Source organism: Zootoca vivipara, chromosome 1, assembly GCF_965207765.1.
Source record: "Zootoca vivipara chromosome 1, rZooViv2.hap1.1, whole genome shotgun sequence".
Classification (NCBI taxonomy): Eukaryota; Metazoa; Chordata; class Lepidosauria; order Squamata; family Lacertidae; genus Zootoca; species Zootoca vivipara.
This window is the reverse complement of record NC_142582.1, coordinates 106,407,813-106,425,723: the sequence shown is the minus strand read 5'-3', so window position 1 is coordinate 106,425,723 and position 17,911 is coordinate 106,407,813. Positions and strand designations below refer to the sequence as shown.

Sequence of the window (17,911 nt, the reverse complement as noted above, 5' to 3'; positions counted from 1 at the left end):
AAAAGCTTGCTTGCTTGCTGCCTGGGGTGCTACTGAGGAAGTTATTTGTTAAAAGTAGTTAAGCTGCTGTTTTGTCTAAATTTTTGTGCAGTCCAGCCAGCAGGATGGTACCTTTGCCACCTAGAGTATAACAAGCAAGATAATATCAACTGAACCTCACACACAGAATAGTCAGAACCTCTTTTTTCTTTTAATTTCCTTTTACAATTGTCAAAACATGATCAAGGGTTAGGTCTTGTTAAGTGCTTTAATGTAGTTGCATCATCATTATTATTATTGAATTTATATACCACCCTATACCCGAGGGTCTCAGGGCTGTTCACAGAATAAAACCAGAATAAAACATGCTGGTGGAGTGCATCTCCCTCTCTTAGCAGGAAATCATTCAAGTTGTGGTTCTTCCTAGATGGTGGCACATAGGAGAGTCCCTTTATGGGAAAAATATTACTATTTATTAAATTTATATACCACCTGCAGGTCTCATGGCAGTTCACAAGATAAAAAAACATAATCATATATTTTTTTTAAAAAAAAATCTGCCCAAATCCTCCTCACTAAGAAAATGGGGCAGCTTTAGACTCTTAGTTCTGAAGGGGTATCTGGCTGCCGTGATGGGTGGCTGGTTTGGAACGCTTCTAATTCCAAGAGAGCTTTGTTGATTCTGTTTATTGTGGGGAATGGTGTAAGATCCACTTTAAACCTGCCAAGACAAATGAATAGTTAGACATAGAGGCTGCGGTAGTTAATGTAGTGATTAGGGGTAGACAAATGTGTCAATTTTGGAACTCTCATTTTCCCAATCTTAAATAGTACTTCATTTCCCCACAGCTATTTGATAATAATAAAAAAATCATCATAATCCTAGTGTGTGTGTGCGCACATAATTTCCCCACCTGCAGTTTTTCAAATCAATTTCCCCTAATTTAATGCATTTTTTGTATGTTATTTTCACTAACATACACATTTTCATGTACACTCTACCCCAATATATGCATTTCTGTGCACATCACTTGGCTGCAAAAATACATTGCAAAACTGGGAGAAATGTGAATTTCTAAGGATGGCTTTGTTTTGGCTCTCATATTTTTTTCAGAAAGTGCAGATTTGCCTTTAAATGCAAACAAAATCAAGTATTTCCCCTATCCATAATAGCAATATATTCTGAGAATAAATGCTCCACCCACAAACCATGATCCAGTGAAATAAGCTCTTGCACAAAAGCTGCATTGGTGTAAATGGTTTCCCCCCTATTAATTGTAGCATGCATTTCGGAGGGGGGGATTCACTGGGATTTTGGCTGGGGAGGGAAGGGCTCTCCCCTGCATTTACTTTGGTTCCCTCATCCTTGCTATTAAATGAACAAAAATGGCTGTTGCGATTGCCAGTGACGCACTGAACATCTTGTGTAGCTAGATGTCGGCAACCAAAGTCATTTAGGCCAGGCTTCCTCAGCCTCAGCCCTCCAGATGTTTTTGGCCTTCAACTCCCATGATCCCTAGCTAGCAGGACCAGTGGTCAGGAATGATGGGCATTGTAGTCTCAAAGCCTTATTTAGCCAGAGGAGAAACAATACAGAGCTGGGATGTGGAAGACAAAAGTCTAGTGGACATCCTAATTCTGGGCTGTTTAGGTGGTGTTTCACATGTCATCTTGAACTGGGATGACTCACTGCTTGCCTTCCAATTGTAGATTGGAACACTGCACTTTTTAATTTTCTATTTTTCTTAATAAATACAAAGTGATAAGCAACGTTGGGCACATTCAGAGTACACCCATCTAGGTCAGCAGACCTAAGTCATTTTATTATTATTATTTATTTATTTATTTATTTACTTATACCCCGCCACTCTGGGCGGCTTCCAACAAATACCAAAATACATTAAAATATCACAGATTAAAAACTTCCCTAAACAGGGCTGCCTTTAGGTGTTTTCTAAATGTCAGGTAGTTGTTTATCTCCTTGACCTCCGATGGGATGGTGTTCCACAGGGCGGGCGCCACTACCGAAAAGGCCCTCTGCCTGGTTCCCTGTAGCTTTGCTTCTCGCAGTGAGGGAACCGCCAGAAGGCCCTCGGCGCTGGACCTCAGTGTCTGGGCAGAACAATGGGGGTGGAGATGCTCCTTCAGGTATACTAGGCCGAGGCCATTTAGGGCTTTAAAGGTCAGCACCAACACTTTGAATTGTGCTCGGAAACATACTGGGATCCAATGTAGGTCTCTTAGGACCGGTGTTATGTGGTCTCGGCGGCCACTCCCAGTCACCAGTCTAGCTGCCGCATTCTGGATTAATTGCAGTTTCCGGGTCACCTTCAAAGGTAGCCCCACGTAGAGCGCATTGCAGTAGTCCAAGCGGGAGATAACTAGAGCATGCACTACTCTGGTGAGACAGTCTGCGGGCAGGTAGGGTCTCAGCCTGGGTACCAGATGGAGCTGGTAGACAGCCGCCCTGGACACAGAATTAACCTGTGCCTCCATTTTAGCCAGCTTATTTCAGTGGGTTTATTTTTAAGCACCGTGACTTCATACAGATATATCCCCCCATGCTTCACCTGAATGTCAAAATATAAAACATAACAGCATTGCACTTCTTCTGACTTCCCTTCCTCCCCAACATTTTCTGGAAGTAGAATCCCATCGCAGAATCACTGAAAGTTTATCCAATTTGTCTGCTACTTCAGTGGGTATTATCCCCCCCCACTCCACCCCAAGTATGACTCCCAACTAGGCCAATGGGATCACACCAGTTGCCCTAGCAACTAGCAAGGCATAGTTCTGCTTACCTCTCGGCATTGAAAACTTGGGGGACCAAGCATAGGTCAGCCATGGTTACCTGCAGAGAAGCAGAAAGAAATGTTAAAGCAGTTACAAGAGCCCCTTCAGCTTTTGAACCTAGTGGGGATTGTGTTTTCTCAGAATTAAATTATAGTGGTGGCATTTTGATGTGGCTGGAATTTCAGCTCAGAGACTGGTGGAATGACAGTGGAGAAGTTTCTCTGCCTCCTCTTCTATCTAATGTATCAGAATCGTAGAATTGTATAGTTGGAAGGGACCCCGAGGGTCATCTAGCCCAACCCCTGCAATGCTGGAATCAAAAAGTGTTCGGAGTCATGTGATGCCGGTGATCCCAAGGGAGGCACAGCACTGAGCAGTTCAATATTAAAAGCAATGAGAAGAGGCAGGGAATGTGGAAGACAAATTAATACAATACAAAATTCTGCTTACAGAAATATCCAACAGTTTGACATTTAAAAACGTACTGTAACCCTTTGCAGTTAGTTTGCTGGGAAACTCCAGTTCACTATTTTCTGTAGCTCAGCTCATTAACTGGATATGGATTTATTTATCGTGATATTTATACCCCCGCCATTCCATTTCGCATTAGAATACCCAGGGCAGCTGATATGAAGAGTTTAAAAAAGTATTGTGAACCATTTAAGAATGATCAGATAATAATAATAATAATAATAATAATAATAATAATAATAATAATAATATCAAGCCACACACTTGAGCAGCAGATGAAAACAACCAAAACAAAGTACCAGGTATGATTAAAATCAGCACTTGGTAGTTGCAGGCCACTTGGAACAGGAAAATCTCTAGCTGATGAAACACCATTGAAAGGGGCTAGATGGCTCACTCAGGGCTGGTTGAACTGACCTACATGAATGAGCAGCATCCTGAAGCTGAATATAGTCCTTTTCAGGTATCCTTTTCAGCCAGTACTGCATTAGATTTGTAGTATAATTTGGGGGCACATGTGGACTTTGGTTACCATTGTTAGTTTTGTATTCAGATATGTTGGATTTGCTAATTTGTGTGTGTGTGTGTGTGTGTGTGTGTGTGTGTGTGTGTGTGTGTGTGTGGCTTGCTCTCCTGTTCCCTTTTAGTTCTCTGTTGGCTGGGTGCAGAGGTGGGTCTGCAGGAAGGAGATGATGGCAAGAATATAAGTGCATATAAACAGAACTGGATTTGCAAGAACCCCTTTCAACTAACATTTCCTTGAGGCACCCGAAAAGATCATCTACACATTTTGGGGCCTTGGAAGGAGAAAGAACATGATGGTCACTCCCCCAACAACCAAAAGTAACAGCTTGCATGCTATTCTGTTTACAGGTAGGTAGCCGTGTTGGTCTGGCATAGTTGAAACAAAATTTAAAAAATTCTTCCAGTAGCACCTTAGAGACCAACTAAGTTTGTCATTGGTATGAGCTTTCGTGTGCATGCACACTTCTTCAGATACACTGATATTCTGTGACATTTTGATTGGCCTGCTAACGGTAATATCCTAACGTGGAAATGCAGGGTGATTACTGTCAGCAGGTGGCACTGCTGCTCAACTCTTGCTGTAGCCAAGACTAGGGGGGGGGGGTAATGTCCAGCCTTTTGCGAGAGGTCCCTAAAACGGTCAACTGGGGTAGGGAGAGAAAGGAATAAGTAAACTATTAGCTTACTGTGTCCTTGGATCTCTACTCGCTTGGCCTCTGCGTTGATACCAGTGCACAGATAAGAGAACATAAGAACAGCCTGCTGGATCAGGCCAATGGTCCATCAATCCAGTTCTCAAAGTGGCCAAGTCCAGATGTCTACGGGAAACTCACAAGCAGGGCCTGAGCACAAGAGTGCTCTCCCCTGCTGTCGTTTCCAGCAACTGGAATTCAGAACTTTTGCTGCCTCCAGCTGTGGAGGAAGAGCACAGCCATCATGGTTGGTAACCATCAATTTGTCTAATCCTCTTTTAAAGCCATTGAAGTTGGGGACCATCTCTGCCTCCTGGGGGAGCGACTTCCACAGTGTGACTATGCGCTGCATAAAGAAGCACTTCTCTTCATCTGTCCTAAATCTTCCAACATTCAGCTTCACTGGATGTCCACAAGTGATTTCTTGCCACCCTGACTTAGGAAATCTGGGGAGTTCCTTGCTGGCATCCTGGTTAACCAAACCTTGGTAATTCTGAGTTTCTCATTATCTTGGTCCTCAGATGACAGGATCACATCTTGCCTTACCTCATCCCCAACACAGTAGCGCCCAGCTGTTTCATGCAGGATCTGCTCCAAAGCTCCAGGAAAAGAAAACAGCATGTTGTTGGAAATCGAGAACACACTTTTATGTTTTTCAGCATAGACCTATTACACTGCTAAATTTGGCAGTGTTTTCATAAAGGAACATTAAATGTCCTGGTTATTAAATGGCAAATATCTGGACCTCCCAAGGAGGATATCACATCGGTTTTGCTTCTCCCCTGTTATTCAGCGTTGTGCTGAACCAAGTCATAGCTTGGCCTTGGGTGTTGTTCAAAACTGGGCTCATGGTTTAGTTCTCTCCAGTCTAACTGTGAGCTACAGCAAACATTTGTTCTTGGTTTATGGCTTGAGAACTAAACTAAATGAGCAAGTTTTGACCACGTGTTTATGCAAGGTTGAGGAAGCCGGTAGGCCAGACCCATATTTCCCCAGCCTTACCAGGTCAAATTTGAATGATAGGTGTGGGTGCCCCCCTGCCAATCACCTGACATCACTATGTCAGATGTTTCTGTGATTTGAAGTCCTGACTTTGTTCAAAGCGCAGTGTGAGGCTCTTTAAAAGCCCTTTTCCAAATAGCCTTATGCTGCTCTTTAAACTTGTGGTGCCTGAGACTAATAGGAGCTTAATCCAAAGCATCTGGAGGGATACCAGATTGATGGAGGCTGGCTTCACTGTTCCACTGGTGTCTTCCAGTACAAGCCGGACAGGAGGACAGCTTTCCCCTCAAAACCTCCTACCTGGCTAGCAGATTACTAAAGTCCAGCTAAAGGTTTCAACCTGGGACTCACCTTTGAAACCACGAGAAATGCAGTTATTTGCCCAGTCTTGCTTCTTCTCACCCAATTGCTGCAGGACACTCAAGTTCTGATAAAATGTAGGAAGAGGTTAGATTGCCTCTACAGTACAACACCCAGAAGCTTCACCATGGTGGCTAATAAGTAAATATTAATAATAAAGTGCCTGGCGTGCTATGGTCCATGGGGTCACGAGAGTCGGACACGACTAAACGACTAAACGACAACAACAATAATAAAAAGAGAAGTAAGGTTGGAAAACTACTTTTGGGGTGTGTGAAGGTATGGCAAAGATAATTATTCAGATAGGTAAAGGGACAAATTAGGTGCAGTTGCGGACGACTCCGGGGTTGCGGCGCACATCTCACTCTATAGGCCAAGGGAGCCGGCGTTTTTCCACAGACAGCTTCCAGGTCATGTGGCCAGCGTGACAAAAGCCGCTTCTGGCGAACCAGAGCAGCACATGGAAACGCTGTTTACCTTCCCGCTGGAGCGGTACCTATTTATCTACTTGTACTTTGACGTGCTTTCGAACTGCTAGGTGAGCAGGAGCTGGGACCAAGCAACAGGAGCTCACCCCGTCGCGGGGATTTGAACCACCGACCTTCTGATCGGCAAGCCCTAGGCTCTGGTTTAGACCACAGCGCCACCTGTGTTGTTGTTATTATTATTATTCAGATAGTGAGGCTTTAATCTATGATATATTGCAAGAGTAGCTAAGCTGTGTCTTTCTAGGGGTGGAACTCCCATCATCCCTGACCCTCAGTCAGGGTGTCTGGGGCTGATGGGAACCAGAATCCAATAACATATGAAAAGCCACAGATTCCCCATCCCTGCTATAGTGTTATGTGCCTTTTGAACTTTAAGGCTGAGGCAAGACAAACAGGTATTGTCTTGTTTCTATCTCTAGGGACTTTTTTGTCTGGAACAGATACAAAGAGGACGACAGACAATGGGTACTGAGTGAGCACTAGTACAACACAGTATGAGGGCAGGGGTCATCTGCAATACTATCTGTATTCATTACTCCCACTTTCCTGGGAGAAGCCTTCAAGATGCCCCTTTTACTGTGCATTCATGATTATTTGCACACTCGTGGTGGTGTGGGGTGGTTAAGCATGATTCTGCTTACAACAAGGTTTGCACCTGCAAAAGTGTCAGGATAATAATACTATTTTATTTTGTGTTCAATCAGTTCCAGTCCTGTGCCTTCTGCTAACGTTCTGTCACTTTTTATACTTCAAATGTTGCAGTTTGTTTGGTTTTTTGCACTGCAGTGCTAAAGTGCCCTTCCGGGGGAAAATAATGTTGTAACATTGAGGAAGCATTGCTTCCAGTTGGAACGATGTGTGGCTGGTCCAGTATAAATCCACCCCCAATTTTGCACTATCACTGTGTTATTTACATATTGCATAATACCGTGTTTCCCCTTTTTTAAGACACCGTCTTACAACTTTTTTCCCCTCAAAAAAACACACGGTGGCTTATTTCCAGGGGGTGTCTTTTTTTTTTTTAAAGTGCCGGTACAACTGGGTCCCACTGGCTCAGGACGCTTGGCGCTCTCTTCCACGTGCATTTCCTGCCTCTTCTAATCTCTCCGTTTCCCCTCCTCCCCACCCTGAGTCAAGGGCTCTCCTTCCTTGGAGGCTTCTAAGCAGAGGCTGGATGTCCACCTGCCTAGGAGACAGACGTGCACAGGGGGGGGGACTTCATTCTGTGAGGTGGATTTAAACCTCGTAGGATGCCAGAGCAGGAGATATACACAAAGCTGCCCACCGTCGGTGTAGGTGGGACTGCGCTGGTCGCAGTTGAAGCACTCGCGGTTGGGTGGGAGCACTGGGAGGCTGCTCATCTCCCTCAGCAGCTTTAGGTGCTTCTCCTCCTGCTTCAGCTTGCCGCTCGCCGCCATGGCTTCAAAGGCAGCGGCGGCCGGGTGTGTGCGTGCGCGGAGGTATAGAGGCTGCTCCCCGTGCTCTCTCATGCTGGCCGGGGAATGAGGAGGGGAGGCCGGGACCCGTCCCGCTCCGAGACGCTAGTGAGGGAAGCGCGAGGGGGATGAGGCTTGGGCGTGTGTAACCCCAACTGACGGGCCGACGGAAGGAAGGAAAGGGAGGGGGAAAGGAACGGCGTCAGCTGAATGACGAGCCGAAGAGGAACCTGCGCGGCACCTTTTCTCTGTCGGGGGGGGGGGAGAGACGCGATCACAAACAGAGAGACAGACGCGCACACAGGGGGGGGAGAGAGATAAAGACGCACGAGGAGGGAGGGAGGGAGGGAGGGAGGGAGGGAGGGAGGGAGGGAGAGAGAGAGAGAGAGAGAGAGAGAGAGAGAGAGAGAGAGAGAGAGAGAGAGACGCGCGCACAGAGAGAAAGAGACTGACACCCACAGAGAGAGAGAGAGCGGTGCTGCTTCGCGCTTTGTCAGCGCTGCAGCCGCCGCCGCTTCCGAGCGCCAACCCGACCTGGCAGGCTTCCTCCTCCTGCCACGGCCGGCATTGCAGGAGCTGGGTCCTGCTGGCTTGTGCCCTCGGTGCTCCGTGCGGCACTGCTGCACGCTTTATTGGCGCTGCAGCAGCCGCCGCCGCTTCCAGGCACCGACCCAACCTGGCAGGCTTCCTCCTCCTGTTGCGGCCGCCGTGCTGGGTCCCGCTAGTTGGCTGGGGCGCTCGGTGGTCTTGCTCTGCACGTCGCAGAAGTATGGCTTATTTTCGGGGTATGACTTACATTTCTCAAACGATTAAAAACCCTGCCATGCCTTACTTTTTGACTACGTATTAAAAAAGGGGAAACACGGTATATATCCGGGTGGAAACCCAATCGGGAGGGGTGTTCTGAACCACAGGCCCAAAGGCAGGCTCGTGGGTTTGGTGCAGGAACATCAAAGGAGGATGTCAAAAACATCAGAACGGCCAATTATAGGGCTTTATTAAAGAAGGTGTAGCCTTATAGCTTTATAGACGCAGGACAGACTCTGTGGAAAAGCCATTTCCTTGCTGCGATGTCTGTGCTATGTCTGCAAAGGCTAGGAGACCTGGCAAGCTGCTTTGCTGTAAGCCTACAACATATTTAATAAGGCAACAGAACTGGCCATTCTGATGTTTTGGTATCCCTGCACCCAGCCACTCCCACAAGCCCTCCTTGGGGCCTGAGGTTCTTAACAAGGGACACAGCGTCATTTGCAGTCAGTAGTGAATTCTGATCCAACAGGGTTAAGGATGGATAGGCAGGCCCAGAAACTGGGCAATTACCTGCAAGGGTTGAATTCCAGAAGCAATGTGCTCTGAGATCATCCGCACCTGGGCTCTCTTCTTTGGATCCTGGGGCAGGAGACTAGGTTTTGGACGCGTCTCCTCCAGGTACTCTATTATTGCTATCTGCAATAAGCGGAGAGACTTTTAGACAAGAGTGGCCGGGGGGGGGGGGAGTGGTTGAAATGGAGACAGTAGTTCCCTGGTGCAGATCAAGGAGTGAGAAATCTAAAGCAGTAGTTCCCAAACTCCCCCCCCCGCCGCCGCCCGCATGGATTTGATGAGGATTTTGCTGGACCATTTTTCTGCCTGCTGCGGCAATTGTAATGTGGCAATTCTGTATGACTCTTTAAATGTTATTGCTTTTATTTTCTATATATTATAAAATAATTATATAAACTATAAGAAATAAAAGAAGCAATAGAAATACAATTAAAAATCAATATAAATGTTTAACACAACGGATGTGCCATTTCCCATCTTCAGCGGCAAATCCACAGGTAAGCCATGGATCACCTGAATGAAGCTTGTGCACCACAAGCTCTAGATCCGCTTGGATTAAACCCAAGGATAGGGAGCCATGGGGCTTTACAGGTAATGTTGGGCTTTACAGTCGCTTCTCATCGTCACCCATGCAGGCTGGGGCTGATGGAAGCTGGAGTTCAACAACCTCTGGAGCAGGCACCCCCAAACATCCCCTCCAGATGTTTTGGCCTACAACTCCCATGATCCCGAGCTAATAGGACTAGTGGTCAGGGATGATGGGAATTGTAGTCCAAAACATCTGGAGGGCCGAAGTCTGGGGATGCCTGCTCTGGAGGGCCACAGGTCCTCCATCTGTCTTTCAAGCTAATCTGGAGCATATGCTAGTAGTAAAAGTATACCCTGTGTAAGGAATGAATCGCATGTCTCAGAACAATCAGTATGGAACCACAGGTAGGATGGGATTCTTCAAGCAACATCAGCGTGGGATTAACTTAATTGTGAAAAGAAACCCATTTAACGGTGCTCCTAGGTGGGCGGGGTATCTACATGCAGCCGCTGGGAGAGATCATCAGGGGGTTTGGGCTGGGTGTTCATCAGTATGCGGATGATACTCTCCTTCATATCAGAACCAGTGAAGGCGGTGAAGGTCCTGTGTGAGTGCCTGGAGGCAGTTGGAGGATGGATGGCAGCTAACAGATTGAGGTTGAATCCTGACAAGACGGAAGTACTGTTTGTGGGGGACAGGAGGCGGGCAGGTGTGGAGGACTCCCTGGTCCTGAACGGGGTAACTCTGCCCCTGAAGGACCAGGTGCGCAGCCTGGGAGTCATTCTGGACTCACAGCTGTCCATGGAGGCGCAGGTCAATTCTGTTTCTGTGTCCAGGGCAGCTGTCTATCAGCTCCATCTGGTACGCAGGCTGAGACCCTACCTGCCTGCAGACGGTCTCGCCAGAGTGGTGCATGCTCTGGTTATCTCCCACTTGGACTACTGCAATGCGCTCTCCGTGGGGCTACCTTTGAAGGTGACCTGGAAACTACAACTAATCCAGAATGCGGCAGCTAGACTGGTGACTGGGAGCGGCCACCGAGACCACATAACACCAGTCTTGAAAGATCTACATTGGCTCCCAGTATGTTTCCGAGCACAATTCAAAGTGTTGGTGCTGACCTTTAAAGCCCTAAGTGGCCTCGGTCCAGTATACCTGAAGGAGCGTCTCCACCTCCATCGCTCTGCCCGGACACTGAGGTCCAGTGCCGAGGGCCTTCTGGCGGTTCCCTCGCTGCGAAGGGAAGCCAAGTTACAGGGAACCGGGCAGAGGGCCTTCTCGGTAGTGGTGCTCGCCCTGTGGAACGCCCTCCCATCAGATGTCAAAGAGAAAAACAGCTACCAGATTTTTAGAAGACATCTGAAGGCAGCCCTGTTTAGAGAGGCTTTTAATCTTTAATCGATTATTTTATTCTTCTGTTGGAAGCCGCCCAGAGTGGCTGGGGAAACCCAGCCAGATGGGCGGGGTATAAATAAATAATAATAATAATAATAATAATAATTAATATTACTAGGTGTTTCTTTCCCTCTCACGATAGCTTTCCTTCCAGCAAGCCCAAGCCCACTCCTGAGATCTGGAGTGCAAAGTCCCTTGCCTGGGCAGCAGAACCAAGTAAATAATTAATACAGATTGCTTACTCACTGACTGCGAGAGGGTGATGCCATCAATTTTGAGGGCTGGGACTTGCTGCATTGGGTTCACTGCTTGGTACTCTGATGTCAGCTGTGGAGACAGGACAGTTCCTAAGACGTTTGGGCTCAGCTACTGAAGCCCAGAAGAGCAAATCTCCCCCCCTTGCGGAGGCACCAGCCTGCCTGCTGTGAGAACACATCCCGCTGTCTGCTTACCTGCTGCCCTCCATCCCTCACAAGATTGACAGGTGCTGAATCATAGACAATTCCTTTCAGAGCCAGTGCTGCCAAGAGAAAGGGTGACATACTGTTTCAGGATGTTCCCACTCCAATTTCTCTATTTTTATCACTTCATTTTTAAACGCCCTGCTACAGTGCTCTGAGCACTGTGGAAGTTGAAGCAACAAAACAACAAAAATCTGTAGAATCAACATCACAAGAACTTGTAAAAATATGGATTTAAGAACTAAGGTGTGCTTTAAGAGCAAATATGAGAACCAGGATTTTGTTTCAAAGGGGGTCAGCTACTGTGCTCATTTATGTTTAAAGCAACAGCAGTGGTTTCTGTGGAACTAATTCACCTTCCTCACTAAAGGTCAAACCAAATGTGACTTGAGAAGACAGATTTGCTGTTCAGGTGTCATCTCTGTTTTAATATAAAGCAAGGGGTGTCTAACACTTTCCACAACAGGTAAGCATGGGTGAGATGGGGCTGAACTCTTTCACCCTCCAGTTGTTGCTGAACTACAACTCCCAGCCCTAGCAAGCATGGTCGGTGGCCAGGGATGATGGAAGTTGCAGTGCAGCAACATCTGGAGAACCAAAGGCTCCCCACTCCCACACTGAAACAACAAACCAAACACCAGGCTGCTTCACCATGTTCTGCAATCTGGAGAGAGCTGTTCAGCTAACATATTTGACTGGTGGTTGTAACCTCCAACCAGGGTAAGACTTGTTCATCTTGCTAGATTATATCAGGTTATGAGCTTCAACAGACAGAACTTTTAAAACCCAAAGTCTTCCAGCATTCCTTGACTTTCCAGAGTGCCTCTAAAGAATGTAGGAAATGCAGACATCTGGATTGTGCTATTTTTATGTAGCAAATATGTATCTAATTAATCACAATCCCCAGATAAAAAAGATCAGCCAAAGAGAGAAGGAGCTACATAAAAATCCTTATGAGTGCAGAAATATTTGGGAATTTCTAGATTGCGTACATTGCAATATAGGAGTAAATGTGGCCTGTCTCACAAATGTTTTCTGCCACAAAAGAGGGCTACTTTGCACATTACAGAACTCCCCGCATGTAGTGCACATTATGCAAAGGAATAAAAAAAATTAACCTCATGCGTTAACAGTGCAATCCTAACCATGTATGCTCAGAAATAAGTCCTATTGAATTCAATGGGGCTTACTTCCAGGTAAGTGGGGTTAGGACTGCAGCCTGAAACATCACTTTTGATGTATATACAGGCTGCACATATTGGACACATGGGCTGTAGCCAACTGCTTTCTCCCAAAGACAATCTGCACACAGGTTGCACAATATTTTTTCCATTTTTGCAGTGCAGTCCTATATGTGTCTACTTAGAAGTACTGTAAGCACCACTGAGCTCAGTCAGGCTTGCATCCAGTGTGAATAGGGTTGCACCCTTAAAGTACAAACTTGTCCTCTGTATTCTCACAATCTAGGAGCTTTCCTCTTTCCACACCAAACTAATTTTAGCATTTGCTCCCACTCTTTACCACAGGTAAAGAATGACGCATTTCAATTTTCAGAAGTGGCCGATCTTGCGGATATATGTTTGCTGCTCTGTGGATTAATAAATCACTTATTAACTGCATTTTGGTGAAGAAATGCAAAAGACACTTAACTGGCAGCATCCTACAGAATAGGATTCCACGCCTGTGCTTACCAATTCTCACTCTCCAGGTGCAGGAACTTCTGAAATAAGTATAGAGGACAGGCTGCAGTGGGGATGGGAATGGGACGAGGAAAAAAAAGTAAGTTACAATTGAAGCAGACTCACTAATATTAAAATAAATGTTAAAAGTTACCAAGTCCATAGAAAACACAGATAATTTATTTTGGTTTTTTCTTTTAGCACAAGACAGTCTTGCCATTTGTCTTGTGATTCTCCTGAAAATGAAATTGACTCACTTTGCAAACAGCATGTTTAGACAAGAGTGGCCTCACGGATTCCTAGTTCTTCTGAAATACTGGCCCATCCTCATCCCCCACCCCGCCCTGCAAATCCCAAACAGCTATAAGATGGAAGCTCACTTTCTAAACTTTCAGTGAAGGACTGCCTGAAGACCAGCAGCTTCTACTCCAGAGGAATGTTATAGCAATGTGTGTGGGTAAAGTGACACAACAATGCTATGATATCAAGACACAGCCTCACCTACCAGAAAGAAACCCACTTTTATCTCACCTTTTTAGAAGCTTCCATGTTGTGTGTGGTGCAGGATTCCCAGAATGAAAGCCAGCTCACACTGTCTAAAACTTGCAGGGAGGGTGAGAGGGAGGAATATTTCCCTTACAGCCAATTGGAGAAATTTCATAATCCCACCCTTTTAGCTATCAGATGGCAAAACAGAGCAAGGCAAAGATCTCATTGCTTAGCACTTTCAGTCAGATACTGGGGTGGGGGTGGGGGTGAGGAGACTAGAGCTGTGTGACTTTTTTTTTTTTTGTAAAATAGGCAAGCTGGGCCTGTAGTTAATTACTGCAGGGACAGAAAAACTGTGGTCCTCCAGATGTTTCTAGACTTCATCTCCTGCAACCATCATATCTGGATATTATCTGCCCCCCCAAAAGAATCTTTTAGAAAGACCCTAAAGGATTGTGGCAAAATAAATTGGGAGTGGGGGTGATGGAGAAAGTGCATAGTCGAACAATTGCATAATTACCCTTCAGCAACTGACCTTCAACTTTATTGTGTTTTACAATCAAGCTGGTAAAAGAACTGTAAACAACCCTGAGGTCCTTTTTGAAATAGTGGGTACAAGCGAGATAGGTAGAGAGCTTAGAATCCTGACTAACGAGTGACACAGGAAACTGCCTTATACAGGTGAAACTCGGAAAATTAGAATATCGTCAAAATGTGCATTTATTTCAGTAATGCAACTTATTATTTTTTATTTTAATTTTAATTTTTACAAATGCTTTCTTTTGGAAATTCCACAGTAATAAAACAAATAGTTACAATAATACAAAAATAAACATTGCTATTACATTTCATTAATTACATTCCATTTATAATTGACCCGCCTAACGACAAATAATTACAATTACAACAAATAAAGGCTTGACATATCTTGCTTTGCATGTCATGCATCTATCTCATATATTGGTTTCACCTTTTAAGTTGCATTACTGAAATAAATGCACTTTTCGACGATATTCTATTGGCCCATCTAACTCTACTGCTTGCATTGACTGACAGCAGCTCTCCAGGATTTCAGGCAAAGGTCTTTTCTTGGGAGATGTGGGGTATTAAACCTGGGACCTTTTGCATGAGCCAAAGGGGATGGGGTGGGGATATGGGACCAGGATTATTCCAGTTTAATAAACCACAGAACAAAGATTTGTGGTTTATCCCTGGTTGCCCTGACTTTGTCTCCTGTTCCAGTTTCTTGTTTATCAATCTGAAATCCTACAGTATGTACTTCAGAGTATTCCTCACTGAACTTAACAGTATATCCTTCTGTTCTTGGTACATATATGGGTACAGGGTAGCTCAGTTAGTTACACGGGGAAATTGTCGCAGGAAAAAGAATTAAAATGTGCATTAAGCTTTCTTCTGAGCAGAATATTTGACTCAAATGGAAGCCTGGGTACAAGGAAAGAATATTCAGGAAAAACAAGGAAAAGAATTACAAACAGCGTGTTCCTCCAAGCATCCTTCGCCAACGTTTTGTCGTCCGGAATCATGTTTTGGACTACAACTCCCATCAGCCCCAGGCAGCTGGCTTCGCTAACACAAAGTTATATTTCCCCCCTCCGCATTGTTGCAATAGCAACTACCTTCGCTAATGCGGCACACATCCTGTGCTGTGCAGTCCCTCGTCTTTCTCTAGCTGAAGAACGAAGCTATGTTTTTTTGCTCAACAGGGCATTGGCTATGTTCCGCGCTGGCGTTTTACTGCCGGCCAGCCTTGAATGGAGACTTTGTTCGAGAGTAGACGCTTTTCCCGTGAGTCGGTGGGATTCTGGGAGTTGTAGTTTCAGCTCATTCCAAAGGTCTTAAAACTGGCCCTCTTTATTCCTTAGGATTTAGGGCGGCAAGCACGAATTTAAAAGAGAACACCCTAGAAAATGCATATTTCAGAGAGGCAGCTGTGTCAATCTTTTGCAGCAAAAGCGAAACAAAGCTTGGGCCGCCCAGGACCCCGTTTGGCAAATGAGGCAATTTATTTTACAAAAAAAGGTAAAATACGGTTATATTTGCCTTGACAATGCAATACATATAGCATTAAGAAAATGTCGGGTTAAACTGAAGGCTTCTTTATTTAACCCAGAACAGTAAAGAAATATCCGAAAAGGCTAAAAACAAACAATGTTCCCAGAAAGTGAATGGTAAGCAATCTCTAACCTAGCTCCTAGTTACAATTTTCCCGATTCTCATCCTTGCTTTCAAAACACCACTGGACAAAATCTTGGCACAGACTTGGTCTACTTTGTACTGCCCCCCCCCCCGCCCCAATCAGAAAGGCGGAGAGGCGGATGGATAGGTGTCTCACCCTGCTAAGAACTTGATATAATGAGGTGTTAAGTTTAACTCCTCGCCTGCTAGTGTGAGTTTCTGCATCAAGTTAATTCACATCACGTTGGTCCAATAAAAATGTCACATATTTAACTATTCTGTGAACCTTTAATTATTTTGCCCATCACGTCCAGCAATCAACTAGATCCTCAGATTGATCCGTTTATTTTTAATTTCACATTTTCCCCTTTTCTCGGCCAGACCACGCTATCAAAGCGGCTTGTTTTCCTCTGAAAGAGCAGGAAGTGGGAGTTTTAAAATAGCGTATTTATTGTCTTCAAACAGTTCTGCTAGCCCATTTTTTAGCAGGCACCTTTATATGTACAGATGTCCTTTAAACATGTCTAGCCCTTCTCTGACAGGTAACCCTAGGATACAGTATTTCAAAGTATTTCAGAGATAGCAGCTTGTCAGTCAAAATGCAGAATTATGAAGTCACTTCTGATGTCAGCGTGTACAGTTGACAGTATGATTGTATCTGGATCATCGCTCAGTCTGCAGTAGAGGCAGGAGACTAAACAAGGCAGCCCCTCTGCAACAAATATACAAAAAGTGCTGCTTGCTGCGTTTCTTGATACCACAGTGCTTACAGAGACATGCAACGGATGCTAGGTTTTATTGAACGTCGCAAAACTCCGCCAATCCATTCTGGAGCGAACAGCCTCGCCTCAAGGACTACGCTTCCCACAATGCAGTGGAAGCCCCTGTAGTTCCCCACCACCCTCGCTCACGTGGTGCGGAACGGCAAACTCTTTTGCCCATCATGCCTTTCGAACGCGGACTCTCCCTCCCGTGGTGCATTGGGCGCAGGCAAGGTAGGGGTGCCGGCAGGAGGCTCCTCCTGTCTGGCCGCGAATGCCGCTGGTGGCGAACGACAACGGCCAGGCCGTACCGGCCGGCCTGCGGCAGCGAAAACCCCTCCGACTGGCAAGCGGCCCTGCGCCGACGCCCTCCGCACCCCGGAGTCCCGGCTGGTTCTGGAGCCCGCTTGGCCTCGTCGTTTTCCTAAGCTTCGCAACCCGCTTCTATCGCCTACGGGAGCCGCCACACATCTGGTGAGGGGCTGTGGGGTGTCATGGTTACAAGGGCGGGGCTTAGATTCGAAGGCGGGGCTTGTGGAAAATGAGTTTCCATGAACTAGAACCCACTTCATCAGACGCGTTAAATGTTACCTTCAGTTGATAGGTACACAAATTTTCAAATAGGCTTGGTGTTGTTGTTTTTAACTGCCTTGATATTTTAATTTTACTTTTAAAAAATTAAGGTGAGGTTTAAATTGTATTAAATACAACATATCTATTTTTGGCCCTTCCTCCAAAAAACCTCAGGGTGCCAAATGTAAGTCCCCTTCACCATTTTTACATTGCAACAACCTTACGAGAGAGCTTAAGTGGTCCAGCGTCCCCAAGTGTAGATCTACTTAGTGTTTTGTTTAATCATCACACTGAACAGCTAGGAGTGGCAAAGACTGATGTGAGCCGGAGGCTAACAGTCACCTTTTTACTCTTTTCCCTTTCATAGCTGGGATGAAACACATTTTGGAAAGATGGGAAGCTATTACATTAACCGAACCTTTTTCTTTGATGTCCATCCACCTCTGGGGAAGGTAAATAGCGAACACCAATTCTTGTAAACTTTGAGATCTAAGAACATTCTTTGACTGCAGAACATTCTCATCCTGGTTCAGTTACATCATCATTGTGTCTAAATTATGTCTCTTTATTAGATCAAGTTATTGCTTTAAAAAGTTATAAACTACTTCATCTACCTCTGCTTGAATAAGGTCAGTCCTCTTCTCTCTCTAGATGCTGATAGGACTTGCCGGTTACCTGAGTGGCTATGATGGCACATTCCCTTTCCAGAAGCCAGGGGACAAATATGAACAACATAACTACATAGGAATGAGAGGGGTA

The 17,911-nt window shown here is 45.5% G+C and overlaps 2 protein-coding genes across 6 annotated transcripts in view; one reads left to right on the top strand and one right to left on the bottom strand.

Moving 5' to 3' along the window:
• Positions 1-168: 168 nt before the first annotated feature.
• On the bottom strand, positions 169-16,713 carry GSTZ1 (glutathione S-transferase zeta 1). Of its 4 annotated transcripts, none has more exons than XM_035108063.3 (9): positions 15,260-16,713; positions 13,146-13,197; positions 11,446-11,513; positions 11,240-11,320; positions 9,067-9,192; positions 5,814-5,889; positions 5,007-5,059; positions 2,781-2,830; positions 169-700 (listed from the first exon to the last, which is right to left on the bottom strand). In XM_035108063.3, the coding sequence occupies exons 1-9, from the start codon at positions 15,278-15,280 to the stop codon at positions 574-576; spliced, it is 654 nt and encodes a 217-aa protein (XP_034963954.3). In that variant the 5' UTR covers positions 15,281-16,713; the 3' UTR covers positions 169-573. The 4 variants fall into 4 exon arrangements, with proteins under 4 accessions (XP_034963954.3, XP_088511058.1, XP_088511071.1 ...); XM_088654932.1 differs by having other exon boundaries at positions 15,257-15,371; XM_088654945.1 differs by lacking the exon at positions 15,260-16,713 and adding an exon at positions 15,113-15,183.
• Positions 16,714-16,853: 140 nt separating this feature from the next.
• The window catches only part of POMT2 (protein O-mannosyltransferase 2), a 32,443-nt gene continuing 31,385 nt past the window's right edge, over positions 16,854-17,911 (top strand). The window contains exons 1-3 of one of the 2 annotated variants that reach the window (XM_035108094.3): positions 16,854-17,053; positions 17,520-17,604; positions 17,804-17,908. In XM_035108094.3, coding sequence (XP_034963985.3) covers positions 16,854-17,053; positions 17,520-17,604; positions 17,804-17,908 — 390 coding nt within the window. Of the gene's footprint in view, positions 17,054-17,094; positions 17,184-17,519; positions 17,605-17,803; positions 17,909-17,911 lie in introns of those variants that run through there. The other variant, XM_035108079.3, reaches the window with a different exon arrangement.

Excerpts from the sequence above, each read along its gene's own strand:
- GSTZ1 (XM_088654945.1), bottom strand. The coding sequence starts at position 15,166 with ATGATTCCGGACGACAAAACGTTGGCGAAGGATGCTTGGAGGAACACG. Across the intron at positions 11,514-13,145 it reads CACCTGGAGAGTGAGAATTG|CACTGGCTCTGAAAGGAATT; the intron begins GTAAGCACAGGC and ends TTCTCTTGGCAG. Across the intron at positions 9,193-11,239 it reads GCATCACCCTCTCGCAGTCA|ATAGCAATAATAGAGTACCT; the intron begins GTGAGTAAGCAA and ends CGCTTATTGCAG.